The 15,869-nt window shown below is 43.8% G+C and overlaps 1 protein-coding gene across 1 annotated transcript; it reads left to right on the top strand.

Moving 5' to 3' along the window:
- Positions 1-2,571: 2,571 nt before the first annotated feature.
- On the top strand, positions 2,572-13,086 carry LOC128379949 (uncharacterized). The gene is made up of 5 exons (XM_053339587.1): positions 2,572-2,582; positions 3,109-4,539; positions 11,785-11,961; positions 12,248-12,348; positions 12,962-13,086. The coding sequence occupies exons 1-5, from the start codon at positions 2,572-2,574 to the stop codon at positions 12,973-12,975; spliced, it is 1,734 nt and encodes a 577-aa protein (XP_053195562.1). The 3' UTR covers positions 12,976-13,086.
- The last annotated feature ends 2,783 nt before the right edge of the window (positions 13,087-15,869 follow it).

The following is a 15,869-nucleotide window of genomic DNA, read 5'->3' on the forward strand; positions in this document are numbered from 1 at the left end:
CCACCACCTAGCTACCAATCACCAAGTCAGTACTGATGCTCCACCCACCACCTGGCTACCAATCACCAAGTCAGTACTGATGCTCCACCCACCACCTATCTACCAATCACCAAGTCAGTACTAATGCTCCACCCACCACCTAGCTACCAATAACCAAGTCAGTACTGATGCTCCACCCACCACCATCTACCAATCACCACGTCAGTACTGATGCTCCACCCACCACCTAGCTACAAATCACCAAGTCAGTACTGATGCTCCAATCACCACCTATCTACCAATCACCAAGTCAGTACTGATGCTCCACCCACCACCTAGCTACCAATCACCAAGTCAGTACTGATGCTTCACCCACCACCTAGCTACCAATCACCAAGTCAGTACTGATGCTCCACCCACTACCTAGCTACCAATCACCAAGTCAGTACTGATGCTCCACCCACCACCTATCTACCAATCACCAAGTCAGTACTGATGCTCCACCCACCACCTAGCTACCAATAACCAAGTCAGTACTGATGCTCCACCCACCACCTAGCTACCAATCACCACGTCAGTACTGATGCTCCACCCACCACCTAGCTACCAATCACCAAGTCAGTACTGATGCTCCACCTACCACCTATCTACCAATCACCAAGTCAGTACTGATGCTCCACCCACCACCTAGCTACCAATCGCCAAGTCAGTACTGATGCTCCACCTACCACCTATCTACCAATCACCAAGTCAGTACTGATGCTCCACCCACCACCTAGCTACCAATCACCAAGTCAGTACTGATGCTCCACCCACCACCTAGCTACCAATCACCAAGTCAGTACTGATGCTCCACCCACCACCTAGCTACCAATAACCAAGTCAGTACTGATGCTCCACCCACCACCTAGCTACCAATCACCACGTCAGTACTGATGCTCCACCCACCACCTAGCTACCAATCACCAAGTCAGTACTGATGCTCCACCCACCACCTAGCTACCAATCACCAAGTCAGTACTGATGCTCCACCCACCACCTAGCTACCAATCACCAAGTCAGTACTGATGCTCCACCCACCACCTAGCTACCAATCACCACGTCAGTACTGATGCTCCACCCACCACCTAGCTACCAATCACCAAGTCAGTACTGATGCTCCACCCACCACCTAGCTACCAATCACCAAGTCAGTACTGATGCTCCACCCACCACCTAGCTACCAATCACCAAGTCAGTACTGATGCTCCACCCACCACCTAGCTACCAATCACCAAGTCAGTAGTGTTTCAGCAGTCAGGTTGCCAGTTGCCACTGAGCTGCAGCTAGGAACACTGCAGATAATGTCTGATGTTACAAAACCAAACAAAACTCATTATGGCTCTCAAATATGTCGTGATAATTTGAGAAACAAAACCAGGGTATGTATAGGAGATGCCTTTGAAACATGGAGACGGTAACAGCGTCATACAGCACTCAGCTGCACCCGCTGATACGGAGGAGGATATGCAGGATCACGTCTAACAACTGGCAACCCGCATGAAGTAGGAGGGGGCGAGGGGTAACAACTCTCTCCAGTGTTTTGAACTTGGGCCACAGTACCATTTCTAAACACTTGGTGTCAGAGTATTGCAAAGGGTTCATTGTATGACAGGAGTTAATTTCACTGAGCTCTTTATTTATAGAACCACCATGTGTACAGCACAGCTGCATATTTCTGAGTGGACACAGGAGCTCTTCGGCAGATCCTTCTCTCTCCCACAGTGTACAAATCCAAATGATTAAGTGTTTAATGAGACAGAGCTGTCTGAACATCAAGAGGCTCTCTCAGAAGCGTCCACATGTCTTTAGTACTAAACTCCCTCTCTGTGTTACTGTTCCTCCACTGCAGCTCAGCACAAACACCAACACACACATGAATTACAGAGCTGTAACTTTGTTCACATCTTTATATCAGCTTCAGCTCAACTTTACACTGTGATTTCTCTCAGAAGTCATGTGTGATATTTGAGTATCTGTAGGAAGGAATCAGGTCACAGCCAGTGTGGACAGGAGGAATGATTACACACACCAATAACTTCCAATGTGCACACTGCATGTGATGCTAATGTGGACTTGAACAAAGTAAACTAAACCCATATAGAGACTCTTTGGTCAGTTTGTCCCATCATAGAATGATTTCTTTTTATAGACTCACTGTAACATGAAGCCTCATTCAAATACTCACATATTATAGAAAACAAAGCAAATGTGTCAGTGGACATTTACATTCAGTAGCAACATTTAGAGACTTTGCAGACTCCTTAATGAGCAACATTTCCTCATGATGTTGATATAAAAGCTTCATCCAGGCAGCATGACATTTCCTTCAGAACATATCTGCTGTTTCCATTTAGCAGCAAACAAAGATCATTTCTAGGAGACGTTGTTGGCCGAGCGGCTCATTGCTCAAAATGTGCAGCACTGAAACTTTCTCCAGCAGCTTCTTCACACCTTTATTTCACTTTATGATAGTTTTTCATTTTGTCCCACACAGATACCAACACACCTGTTTCATCCTCAGCGTGTGGAGTCTCTCTGTCAGACAGCAGCATGGCACAGTGGTGAGTAACATTACCATAAATAACTATTAAAATACGGGTAGAACTAAATGAATTGAAGTGTGTGTGTGTGTGTGTGTGTGTGTGTGTGTGTGTGTGTGTGTGTTTGTGTAATGTAATTTCAGAACAATATCATAAACTCAGTGTTCATTATTCACCATAGAAAGTATAATGTTGGTTTATAAGATAAATTCAGACTGAGATAAAGTTGGATGAAGTTATGAGACATAAACACTGATGACAGAAATAATCACTGTCAGGTTACTGTAGGAATATTAAAATATTATAGAAATGTTAGAAATGACATCAGAGAATGTGAAGTATGTTAACCTGACTGTAAAATCAGGAAGCTTCCAGATGTGTTTTCAGTCTCTTCAGGTCTGTTAAAGGAATATTACACAGCTCTCTGAAAAAGTCATACAGCTACAAATACATAACAATGACTGATCGACAGTAAGGGAAGGATACACAGATACATAAAGTTTATATGTATATTAAATTGTTTTTTCTCTATTTTCAACACAACCAGTAACGCCTCATCCAAATACCATGACATCATCTCCAAAAGTACTCAGATCTCTTCAGGATCTCCTACTGTCTACCAGCTGAGACCAAAGGAAGAGAAGTTTGGGACTCTGACAAGAAAAACTGTTGGAGAGAAAACCCTGAAAAAGAGAAACAAAACCATCTTACTTGTAGGTGAAACAGGAACAGGAAAATCTGCTCTGATCAACACTCTGTTCAACTACACCATGGGAGTGAAGTTTAAGGACAACATCTGGTTTGAGATCGTAGAAGAAAAAGAGAAGAGAAGTCAGTCAGAGAGTCAGACATCAGATGTGATCGTGTACGAGATCTTTGGTTATGAAGGTAAAACTCTGCCCTACTCTCTGACCATCATCGATACTCCTGGATATGGAGACACCAGAGGGATCCAACATGATGACATTGTTAGTCAAAGATTATTGGACTTGTTCCGCTCAAAGGATGGAATTACAGCACTTTCTGCAGTGGGTCTGGTGCTGAAGGCGACTGAGAATCGAGTGAGTGATCAACTGAGGTACATCTTTGATTCAGTGACGTCTCTGTTTGGGAAAGATCTGGATGAGAACATTGTACCTCTCATCACACACTCAGATGGAATAACACCTGAAAATGTTCTGGAAGCTCTTAAAGCTGCAAACATTAAATATGCCAAAGATGAAGAGAATGAAACTGTTTACTTCCTGTTTAATAACTGCCAAAACAAAGAGAGAACAAAGCAAGCCAAGCTTGCTTTAGAGAATGCATGGAGGACAACAGAGGCAGGAATGAAACAATTCACAGACTTCCTGAAAGAATCTAGCCATCAGAAGTTAGTGACAACAGTTGAAGTGTTGAATTCACGGATCAGTCTGACAGCCTGCATCCAAAACCTGAAAGAAAGAATCCAGCTGACTGAACTAAAACAGAGAGAGATCCAACAGATTAAAGAAGCTCTGAAGAAACATGAAGAAGAGATGAAGAAGAATGAAGAGTTCACTGTAGAAGTTGATGAAGTCTACAAAGAGAAAGAGGATATCAAAGGTGGGATGCGGGGGTTGTTTTACAAAGGAGCTGTCACCTGTAACGTTTGTAAAGAGAACTGTCACTATCCAGGATGCACAGTGGCAAGGAATCCCAAAGACTGTAAGGTCATGAAAAATGGTAACTGTGAATCATGTAGAGGGAAGTGTCCTGTATCAGTTCATGTGAAAAAAGAGTGGAGATATGTGACCAAGACCAAAAAAGTTCAGAAGACCCTACAAGATATGAAAAGAAAGTATGAAGAGAAAAAGTCAGAAAATGAGAAGGAGAAGAGCCTGATGGAACATCTTCAAACTGAGATGGAAAAACTGACAGCAGAGAAGATACAGTGGCTGGATGACGTCTACCGACATGTGGAACTACTGGAGCGGATCGCCCTGAATGTTGATTCACTGTCCATTCATGTCCACTTGGACTTCCTGATTGAGAAGATGAAGGAGAGAAGAGACACAGAGAAGGTGAAGAAGCTGGAGGAGATGAAGAGTCGAATGGGTGGAACTGTGAAAGACACACTGCGGTTCATGTTTAGTAGACAAACAGCAGCTGGAAAAGCAGTTAGTACTCCATTATAATTCTTTTAATTACAATGTTGATGTAAAATGTCCATCAGAAAAGAATTGAATCTTCTCTTAAATGTCAGGTGTGTGATTGTGAGAAACAGGAGCTCTGTTGCTGTTTGTTCTTGTAGTTGAATGTTTAATTCTGGACGTCTGGTCACTGTTCAGATTACAGAGGAATCATTAGTTGATCCACATCAGTCAAAGCAGAGCCACAATCTGTCTCACAGTAACAGCAGCTGTTGCTTTTCTTCTTATCAATACTCTGTTTTTACATCACTTCCTGTCATAGTTGAGCCTCTTTTCTGCTCTCAGCTTCAGTCATCAGATCAAAACACAGCATCAGTGTGTTCAGCTGCACTTCAGTAACCAAGAAACAAGAAGCACACAGCTGCTTTCAGTAGTTGGAGTAGGGGATTATAGAAACCTGATGGACATTTCTCTGCCATGTTCACACTATCTAATTGTTTCTACTTCTTACTTTTATTTTGACTTTAAGTTTTGATGCATATCTTTTGATTATATTTTGATGGAGTTTAAATAGCACTGAGCAATAGTTTAGTTTTATATGTAATATTTTTAACATGTATTCAAACTGTGTTTTTGATCTATTTCAGATTTTTGTTTTAATTTACACACAACTGCACAACGCAGGCAAGTGCTGAACTGAGTTTTGCCATGCTTACATTACATTTATAACTGACTTCAAATACCTGATGTTAATCATATCATATCTGTATAATCACTGCGGAATGATGCTAAATGCTAATTGATGAGGACTTGGGTTGATTGGAGGTGTGGGAACAGCCAAAGGGAGGATTATATGGTTTAGTATTTGCTTCTGTCTGATCAGATTTTCTTCACGTGTATTTGAATCATACAGCTTGTAATGATGAGTTTAATATTTCAGATGACACAGGCCATGTGGGAACACTTGTATTCATTCATGTAGTTTATTTTCTAAGCAGTGATATTTGAGTGGTTGCAGTATATTGTGTTATTCTACATGAAATCATGTTTCTGTGAATGATGAATAAAGTGTGAGCTTGATGAAATCAGTTTGCTCAGAGTGTCTTCACTGGATCATCAGCTGCTTTCTGAGTCTGTTGAAGCTTCTGCTGAACTTTGTTCATTAAATGTCTGTTTGACTTCATTCTGAGCAGCAAGTCTGACAGAGACTCAAAGAAAACACAGCTCACAGCATCATAATGAACATATCCTGAAGAATATTACATCCACTCTGGATAATGATGTTTTCTGTAGTGACCACTAGATGGAGCCACAGCTGATGTGGACTGAAGGAAACCTGAGCACACTGAACTGATATTACAAGAAGGATCAAGTGTTTAAACTGTGCACACTTCAAGTAGCTCTTCAAGTGTTCTGCACTCAACTACAAGTTATATTAAATGCAGACATTTGTAAATGTATATATAGACTCATCTTTAGCTTCCTCCTTCACATGAAGCTACAAACTGTCCTTGAAGCTCTTTGTCTCATGTTTTAGAGATTAAATCACCTCATAGTTTAAAGGGTTGTAGTTGTTTAAAACAATAAACTGATCTTTGGGATGGATCAGGGTGATGATGTTTCCTCCTGTTCTGTAAAATGACTTACCTCTGTCTTCTCACTCTTTTTAAGTTATTTGAAATTTTGAAATTCTCAGCTGCAAAGAATTTTTCTCTTAGAGTAAACCAGAATGATGCATTTGACTTAAAAATGTACATTTTCTGTGGGATAACACTGATCGTCCAGCCCAGTCTCACATCAAAACGTATCACAGCTATGTTCGTTCCTCAGTGTAAAACAGAGCCATCTCACACTTTGGTCTCAAAATTTGTACGATGGCTCCATTTTTTCTGCCCTATTCTTTTCTATAGGTCTGCATCTACGTCATGTGACTTTCAAATTCTTGTCTGTGGAAACAAATAAAATGGCTGCCATTCTTTGAAATCTCAGTTTAAGATAGTTTGTCGGAACTCTTACTAATGAGCTCATTAGGGCTAAAGCCAGTGCTTTCTTGTACAACCTCCCTGGCAGCTAACAGAAACCACGGCAGCCCTTCTTCCCAATCCTGGTTTAACTCCACACAATAACCATGCAATAGTGACTTAAAGGTTTGATGAAACCTCTTGAGAGCCCCTTAAAGCCCAATTTCCACTGGGTCCGGCAGCGGCGCGTTACAGCTGCGCCGTGGTCACCGGAGCTGATAGATAACACTATAATCAATGAGAGTATCTCCACCGGGAACGTTTCAGCAGCATGTTAGCAACGTCTCAGCAGCGGCTCCCGCGCCGCAGCGCTATCAATAGGTAGCATTTCTATTTTTGACGGCGCCATTTCCAACTCGCGACAAGCTCAACAGAGCAGATTGCACCAGACAGGAAGTCCGACACTGAATCGGCATAATAAAACTTCCGTTTTTCAAAATAAAACAACCCGTGCAGCCTCCCGATCGTATTTCAGCAACAAACATGAATAAAACAGTCAGATAAAGACTCCATCTAGCTAAGTGGCCTACTGACAGATGGGATAAGCACAAAAATAGAAAAGAAAATAGATAAAGAAAAATACCAAATCAACCAAAATTGAGCAAGTTAACAAAACCGGGCCATTTAGTTGTGCTGCTACTACAGTAATTACTGTAGACCAAAGGCACTCGTTCGGATTTGATTGGGCTGCCGTAATTACTGTATTAACAGTGCAACTTCATTTTAAAAGGCAGCTTTCTCTACCAGAGCATGCTCCGGTCCGCTGCTGTAACGCTCCCGGTGTGAGTTGACGCCAGGCAGAGGACGGAGCTAAACCGTAGCACAGCCGTTCCGTGCCGCTGACGGACCCAGTGGAAATCCCCAGTAACTCTGAGTGTGGTATGCAGAAGCTTGGTTATGCTTAACCCGTAGCTATACACAAACACTCACACATATATACACACACACACGCAAACACACACACTCACACATACATACATACACACACACACACACATATATACACACAAACACTGTTGTTGCCATGGTAGTTGACGACTGGATAGCATGACCAACAGAGCATGCACAGTATGGAGATTTGAATGGGAGAGGAACAAGGTGCACATGTGGGTCCACAGATCCAAGTATAAAACATAGCCAGACCAAATTACACACATCTATATATGTATATAGCTTTTGAAATGCCTGAAAAATCATTGAAAATAAAACATTTAAGGGCAAAATGTGCACTTCTTGTTGGATTTAGGTGAGGGGTGTCAGTGCGTGATTTGTAGGTCTTGAGAAGACAAATAATTGAGTTTTGGTTTGATCTTTCTACAACATTCCTATCAGGTGTAGTGGCCGTTTTAGTGTTTCTGGGTGGTGCTAGAGAGCACATTTTGGCACTTTTGGGGTTAATTTTTCCATTTTATCAAATTAATGGCCAGGCCTCATGTGCGTAGTAAATTTGGTCTGTCCTGGAGCAAGTTTAGGTGGTCAAATTTAGGGTCAAAGTGGTGATAGACTCTCCTCCCATTCATTGTCTATCGGAGCGTTTTCGTGCATTTTGGCGAGGGTTTTTGGGCACTTGACCTTTGAGGGCTTCTAAAATCCAAACCGGACGAGTAATGACAAAGTTGTTCAGAACTTTTGTGCAGCAGGGTGTGCTAAGTCAGCTATTTAAGTTTGAAGCCGCCACGATGAACGCCCTCGGACAAGATAACGTTTGTAGGAGGCCAAGAATCGTCAAAAATCCCACATGTTACAGCAAATTGTGCACTATATATATGCATATATATCGAATTTCATTCTTCTATGTCAATCAGGAAGGCTGTGTTTCAATTTTGAAATATTCAAGGGGGCGCAAGTTTCGTTTGACATCGACAAATGAAACTCAATTTTATTAATTTGTCAAGGCCATTTTGCCACGCCCATTCATGAAAACCATAAAATATCAAATTTTACATCCATCCATCCATCCTCTGCCGCTTATCCAGGGTTGGGTCGTGAGGGCTGCCTAAGCAGGGAAGCCCAGACTTCCCTCTCCCCAGCCACTTCTTCCAGCTCTTCCTGGGGGATCCCGAGGTGTTCCCAGGCCAGCCAAGAGACATAGTCTCATCTGGCTCCTCTCAACGCGGAGGAGCAGCGGGTCTACTCCGAGTTCCTCCCAGATGGCCGAGCTTCTCACCCTATCTCTAAGGGAGAGCCCAGCCAGCCTACGGAGGAAGTTCATTTCGGCCGCTTGTACCCGCCATCTTGTTCTTTCGGTCACGACCCAAAGCTCATGACCAGAGGTGAGGGTAGGAACCAAGATGGACTGATAAATCGAGAGCTTTGTCTTTCAGCTCAGCTCTCTCTTCACCACGACGGATCTGTGCAGAGTCCGCATTACTGCAGACGCCGCACCGATCCGCCTGTCGATCTCCCGCTCCATCCTTCCCTCACTGTGAACAAGACCCCGAGGTACTTGAACTCCTCCACTTGGGGCAGGATCTCATCCCCGACCCGGAGAGTGCCATGGACTCCAATTTGGAGGTGCTGATTCTCATCCCGGCCGCTTCACATTCAGCGGCGAACGATCCAGCGAGAGTTGGGGGTCACGGTCTGATGAAGCCAACAGGACCACATCATCTGCAAAAAGCAGTGACCCCCTCAACGCCCTGGCTGCACCTAGGAATCCTGTTCATAAAGATTATGAACAGGATCGGTGACAAAGGGCAGCACTGGCGGAGTCCAACCCTCACTGGAAACAAGTCCGACTTATTGCCGGCAATGCGGACCAAGCTCTGACACTGGTCATACAGGGAATGGACGGCCCGTATCAGGGGGTCTGATACCCCGTACTCCCAGAGAACCCCCCACAGGACTCCCCGAGGGACATGGTCGAATGCCTTCTCCAAGTTCACAAAACACATGTGGACTGGTTGGGCAAACTCCCATGCACCCTCAAGGATCCTGCAGAGGGTGTAAAGCTGGTCCACAGTTCCACGGCCTGGACGAAAACCACACTGCTCCTCCTGAATCCGAAGTTCAACTATCCAACGGACCCTCCTCTCCAGCACCCCCGAATAGACCTTACCAGGGAGGCTGAGGAGTGTGATCCCCCTGTAGTTGGAACACGCCCTCTGGTCCCCCTTCTTAAAAAGAGGGACCACCACCCCAGTCTGCCAATCCAGAGGCACTGCTCCCGATGTCCACACAATTCTGCAGAGTCGTGTCAGCCATGACAGCCCCACAACATCTAGGGCCTTGAGGAACTTGGGGTGGATCTCATCCACCCCCGGGGCCCTCCCACCGAGGAGCCTTTTCACCTCGGCGACCTCAGCCCCAGAGATAGGAGAGCCCACACCCCGGGTCCCCCGGCCCTGCTTTCTTACCGGAAGGCGTGTCGGTGGGATTGAGGAGGTCTTCGAAGTATTCCTTCCACCGATCCACAACGTCCCGAATCGAGGTCAGCAGCGCACCGTCCCCACCGTACACAGTGTTGACGATGCACTGCTTCCCCCTCCTGAGACGCCGGATGGTGGTCCAGAATCTCTTCGAAGCCGTCCGGAAGTTGTTCTCAATGGCCTCCCATGTCCATGTTTTTGCCTCAGCGACCGCTGCAGCTGCACTCTGCTTGGCCTGCTGCCTCTGGAGTCCAAAAAACCACAACTACAAAGTCAATCATCGAACTGCAGCCTAGGGTGTCCTGGTGCCAAGTACACATATGGACCCCCTTATGCTTGAACATGGTGTTCGTTATGGACAATCTGTGATGAACACAGAAGTCCAATAACAGAACACCGCTCGGGTTCAGATCGGGGGGGCCGTTCCTCCCAATCACACCCCTCCAGGTCTCACTGTCACTGCCAACATGAGCGTTGAAGTCCCCCAGCAGAACGAGGGAATCCCCAGAGGGAGCACTGTCCAGGATACTCTGAGCTGCTGTTTGGACCATAGGCACAAACAACAGTCCTGTCTACCGGGGTGAACTCCAATATGCAGGCACCAAGCTGGGGCGCAATAAGTATTGCCACCCCTGCCCAGCGCCTCTCACCAGTGGCAATTCCAGAGTGGAATAGAGTCCAACTCTTCAGTGTTATCCTCCTGTGACCCTGTGACCATTACATTTTGGGTTTGCTGGACCTTATAATTCATTTTATTTAACTTTGACCTGTTGTCCTCATTCAAACATACCTTTTTGTGACACCTAGTGACAGCAAAAGCACATTACAGTATAAAAATCAGTGTAGAAACAGGATGACATCTGCTACTTGCTGATCAACAGATAAAGTGGACCAAGTGTAAAACCGTATCAAAGTTTAAGGTTGCAACTTACTTATTTTTGCTTAATAACATTTATAGTTTGATATTCTGATATAACAACAACAATAATAATAAAGCATTTTATTTAAAGGCGCCTTTCAAAGCAGTCAAGGACACCTTACAAGGCACATATAACACAACAACAGTACATCAAACAATATAAATCAGGTAACATTTAGTGCAAAGATAAAGAATAAATATGAATGTGACTACAAAGTGCATTAGTGCAATAATGATTGCATAGTTAGTGAGAGACAGAGTATGCCACTCTGAATAGGTGCCTTTTCAGGCGGGATTTGAAGGTGGAGACAGAGTCAGAAATGTAAATGTCTGGTGGGAGAGAGTTCCTGAGGCAGGGGGCAGATCAGCTGAAAGCTCTTGACCTCATGGTGGTTAAAGGTAGGGTTGGTAATCCTGTTCAGAAACACTTTTTGTTATACTGGGAGAAATGGTCCTTCTATTATGAAAGGTATCAATACATTATGGCTTTAGAAAAAGGAACGGAAAAAATCAGAGCTCTGTAGCGGCCACAGGACTGATAAAACCCCGACCAATCCGAGCCGTTCGGTGCGAACAGAAAAAACCAATCATGTGGCTTCAGTCTAGTTTTGCTTCCGCATACAGTCTACGCCCCGCCCCCCTCTCTCCCTGCCTACTGCGCGCGTGCACAGTCTTCACCTGTCGCTGTTGCCAGAAAAACCAGCACACCTCTCTGCAGAACTACCGAATACGGATGTAATATTTATGTAAGAGCAATGGCTGAGAAAATACCACTTGCACGTCTACTTGGAACGGCTCGTCCAGAGAAAAGGGGAAGAAAGAGAAGCCGGAGGAGGAAAGGACTGCTAATAAAAAGGCTCTGGATAAAGCAAGAGGTCAAACAAGAATCAACATCGGAGTAGCATTTGAGCGGTGGAGACAACTGAGGGATCTGAAGGGCCTGAACAGTGATGCCGAGGTTGCTCTCTTTCTGTTGGACAGGTAATGATTTGTTTGGCTTCGGGGAGGATTTGTTATATATATATGTAAGTTATGCTAACGTAGCTACTTTTGTAGCTTGTATTAGCGTAATGCTAATATTAGCTTTGCTGTGTGTTTAAAACGGGTCGGTGACGCCAGTATTGAATAGATTATAGTATATTATTTTGAAAGATATTACTCTACCCTAGTCTTCAGTGTCTGCATTATTATTGTGATAAAAAGACCTACGTATATTGGCTTTTACACGTTACAACTGTGGTGATGTAGCTCATCTATGTTTTCATAGCCATGAGAAGGACCGATCAACCTCGACGCCGTCTAAACACGGATTGATGAGACCTCCTCTCCCTCCAGTTCAACTATTGTTTCTGAGTCTCTGTGCGACCGGTGAGTTCAACTTGCTGCTGCTGCTGCTGCTGCTGCTATGAATATGTCTTTGGTGGGATATAAATATCTGTCATTCATATCTAGCTTTTTCTGTTGTATGTGCCTCAAAGTGCCATTTGAGGTACTTCAGAAAACAGCATTATTGCACATACAATATGTGTTATCAGTGATATCTGCCATATCATTATACAGACATTGAGTAAATGTTAGTGATTAGATATTTTGAGAAATATGATGGCCTGAGGATAAAACCTGTCCTTCACCTTAGGAGGTCCAGCACTTCACACTGAGTTGTTAACATCAACAACAACAACCATCAACACTAAAATAAAACACAGCTACCATAAGTTGTACTTCTAACTCTGTGTGGTGTTGGTGGAGTAACTGATCATGCTACAAGCTTGTCTATGGACTATACTCTGGTAGATGCTATGCAGAGGATAGGAACAAACTGAGGATCTTCTCAACAGTTTATATCAATCTTTATGCTCCTTTGGTCCAACTGCCAAACCCAAGACTTCTATTTCTACATATAAAAGTTCTGTGTTTGGTCCTCTATGAATGAAGAGTAAATGTATGTTGACAGTAATTTCTAATTTTGTAATCTTCACAGAGATGATGACGTGATGAGATGATGATAATTCTTCAACTGGTTTGAGCAGACATCTGTCCCTCCCCCAGCCCAGCCATTACTGCAGCACCCCCCCCTCGTTGACACCTCTAGTATGCTACCCCCACTAAGCTCAAAAGCACACAGCTTTTGCAGACCCAACTCAGCAGAGGCCTAGGTGAGTTTTCTTACAATATTGTAGTTTGATGAAGAAGTTCTAACATAATTATGTGCAAAAGAAATGGGAAATAAAGCTCTAAGTATTCTTATTCTTTGATTATCTCAAAAATGTATTCATTATTGTCAGATGTGTAATTGTGATATTCTTCTTAAAGGTAAATCACTGCCAAAGGAGTAGATCACCACCGCTGACAAATACTCCCTACACACAGCCTGATCTGTCTGCCTTACCTGGAAACACCTTTTCCAATGTGTAGATATACTCATGTTGAAAATGTACAGATTATTTATGTAACAATAAAAAGGATTATACCAATTTTGTTGTAATTATTCTGTAATCACTTATTTTTAATGTGGTGGTGAGAAAATGTATTGCTTCTGTTGCAGAAATAGTCAAATGAAAGGCATTCATCATTTTCTAATTTTTATTAAAAACTGACAAAATATAAATAACAAAAGACCAAATTTAAAATGTAAAATGTATACTTCCAGGTGAGGGTTAGGAAGCAGGTTGTTGCCCACAGCACTTTTTTTCTAGATCTGTGGGCATCTCACGGCACTTCCTGCACACACACCATGTAGGTAGACGTGGAGCTGGAGGGCCTGGTGGAGGAGCATCTCCTGATACTGACATCTGCAGGACATCAAACATGAGGCTTGGGTCCCTTGTCAGGCAGATCTGAAGCAACTGATGAGATTCTTCCAATCTCAGTCGTTCAATTCTAGCCTGTAAAAAATAGTTCATCAAGAAGATTAGACTCTCACCATCTTGTCCTTTATTATTACTAATATTGTAATTTCATTTATTATATTTTTGGTATGTTGCCGGACCAGAGTTGAAAGTTTCATGTGTTTATATTTTTCTTTAACAGTTTATGAATGACAATAAACTCAGAAGTGTTGTGTTCACAGTAAATGGCAGGTCATTGTTTACAGTTCTTGATAATGTTGAGATCAGGAAAAAAGAGGCTATTGTAGAAAGGCTACCTGCTCATCTGCAATTCTTTGAGCTTGCAGATTCTCCACTCGTTGAATATCATCCTCTTGTAAAAGCTCTCCGGTCGCAGTCCGGCTTGCTCCACGTCCTTGACCTCAAGTTCCTCGGCCTCTGCCCCTTGCACCCCCTCTAGCACGGCCTCCTCTGGCTCTAGCACGACCGCGTCCCCTTGGAGCTGAAGACGTGCTCGGTTCAGGACTGTAGCTCGGGTCTGAGCCAGTGCTCTCATCGTGTAAACTCTAACAATGAAACAACAAACATAGCGTTAGCCTAATAGAATATGTGTCTAAGTTTTATAGAAAAATTGAGATATTGGCCCAAATTTACTTTCCTAACACTTCTGCATCACCCTGCATAATTGTCAATAAAAACATAGCAGATATGCTACGTGACTAATAAAAACATAAAATACACGTTTGTCAGTGAACAACACGTAACAGTTATTACAATGTAATTTAGCTGATGGGTCTGAATCCAGCCGTATCCTTGGGGAGATTCAGCAGATTCAGACCCGGGTCCCGGATCTGAATCTGCACAGACTGATGTGCTATAAAACAAACAAAAAACATAATAATATAGTTTACTTACAGGTAAATGAGACATGAGTCTGTTTGGTTGTTGTCCAAAATACTTGGAAATGGCTAGCTCGTAGCTCTCCTCTCCTCCCTGCAGCAGTGTGCGCGTTCCAGTTTGTGGGGGCGTGGCTTGGACGGACTCACTGACGGGAGGGGGAGCAGCGGGGTGGAACTTAGAGGAGGCAGGAGGAGGTGCTATTTTCAAATCTTGCTAGCTCTCTTGCTAGCTTTCCAACATTACCAACCCTACCTTTAAGTTGGCAGATGGAGCGAAGAGCTGGTTGGCAGAGGAGGATGGGAGAGTTCGGGAAGGTGTATAGATGTGAATAAATTCAGAGAGATATGATGGTGCCAGGTTGGGAAGGATCGGGGGGGGGTTTAGGGTTGGGGGGTGGGGTGATGGTGCCAGGTTGGGAAGGATCTTGAACATGAGGAGCAGAATCTTAAAGTCAATGCAGGATTTGATAGGGAGCCAGTGAAGCTGCTGCAGGGCAGGAGTGATGTGTTCAATAGAGGGAGTTCTGGTTATGATACAAGCGGCTGCGTTCTGTACAAGTTTGAGTTTGTGAAGAGATTTCTGCGGGAGGCCAAAGACGAGAGAGTTACAGTAGTCCAGATGGGATGTGATCAGGGTGTTTACCAGGATAGCGGTGCAGGTTGGTGAAAGTGAGGAAGATGATTGATGTTACGTAGATGGAAGTATGCAGACCGAGTAACGTTGTTGATGTGGGCTTTGAAGGATAATGTGCTGTCCTGGATGACACCCAGGCTCTTTATCTGAGGGGATGGAGGAACAGTGGAATTGTTGATGGACATGGAGAAAGTGTTGAGTGTTGCTAAGGTTGATCTGGTACTGATGAGGAGGACCTCAATTTTTCTGCTGTTGAGTTTAAGAACATTGAATGAGAGCCATGATTTAACTTCCAGTAAGCAGTCGGATAGAGCTGTGGGTGGCAGAGTGGAAGTAGGCTTAGTGGAAAGGTAGAGTTGGGTATCATCAGCGTAACAGTGGAATTGTACGTCAAATTTCCTGAGAATGTGACTGTGGCGGCCTCGGGTGGAAAATATATATTTTATTTTAAGTCGCCTGACAACGCCACCTTGGGAATTTCACCCAAGGAAATACTGAGCAATTTAGTCAATAGGACACAGGTACGTT

Source organism: Scomber japonicus, chromosome 19 (assembly GCF_027409825.1).
Source record: "Scomber japonicus isolate fScoJap1 chromosome 19, fScoJap1.pri, whole genome shotgun sequence".
NCBI lineage: Eukaryota > Metazoa > Chordata > Actinopteri > Scombriformes > Scombridae > Scomber > Scomber japonicus.

Excerpts from the sequence above, each read along its gene's own strand:
- LOC128379949 (XM_053339587.1), top strand. Across the intron at positions 4,540-11,784 it reads GCCCTGAATGTTGATTCACT|AGAAAAGGGGAAGAAAGAGA; the intron begins GTCCATTCATGT and ends CGGCTCGTCCAG. Across the intron at positions 11,962-12,247 it reads GCTCTCTTTCTGTTGGACAG|CCATGAGAAGGACCGATCAA; the intron begins GTAATGATTTGT and ends ATGTTTTCATAG.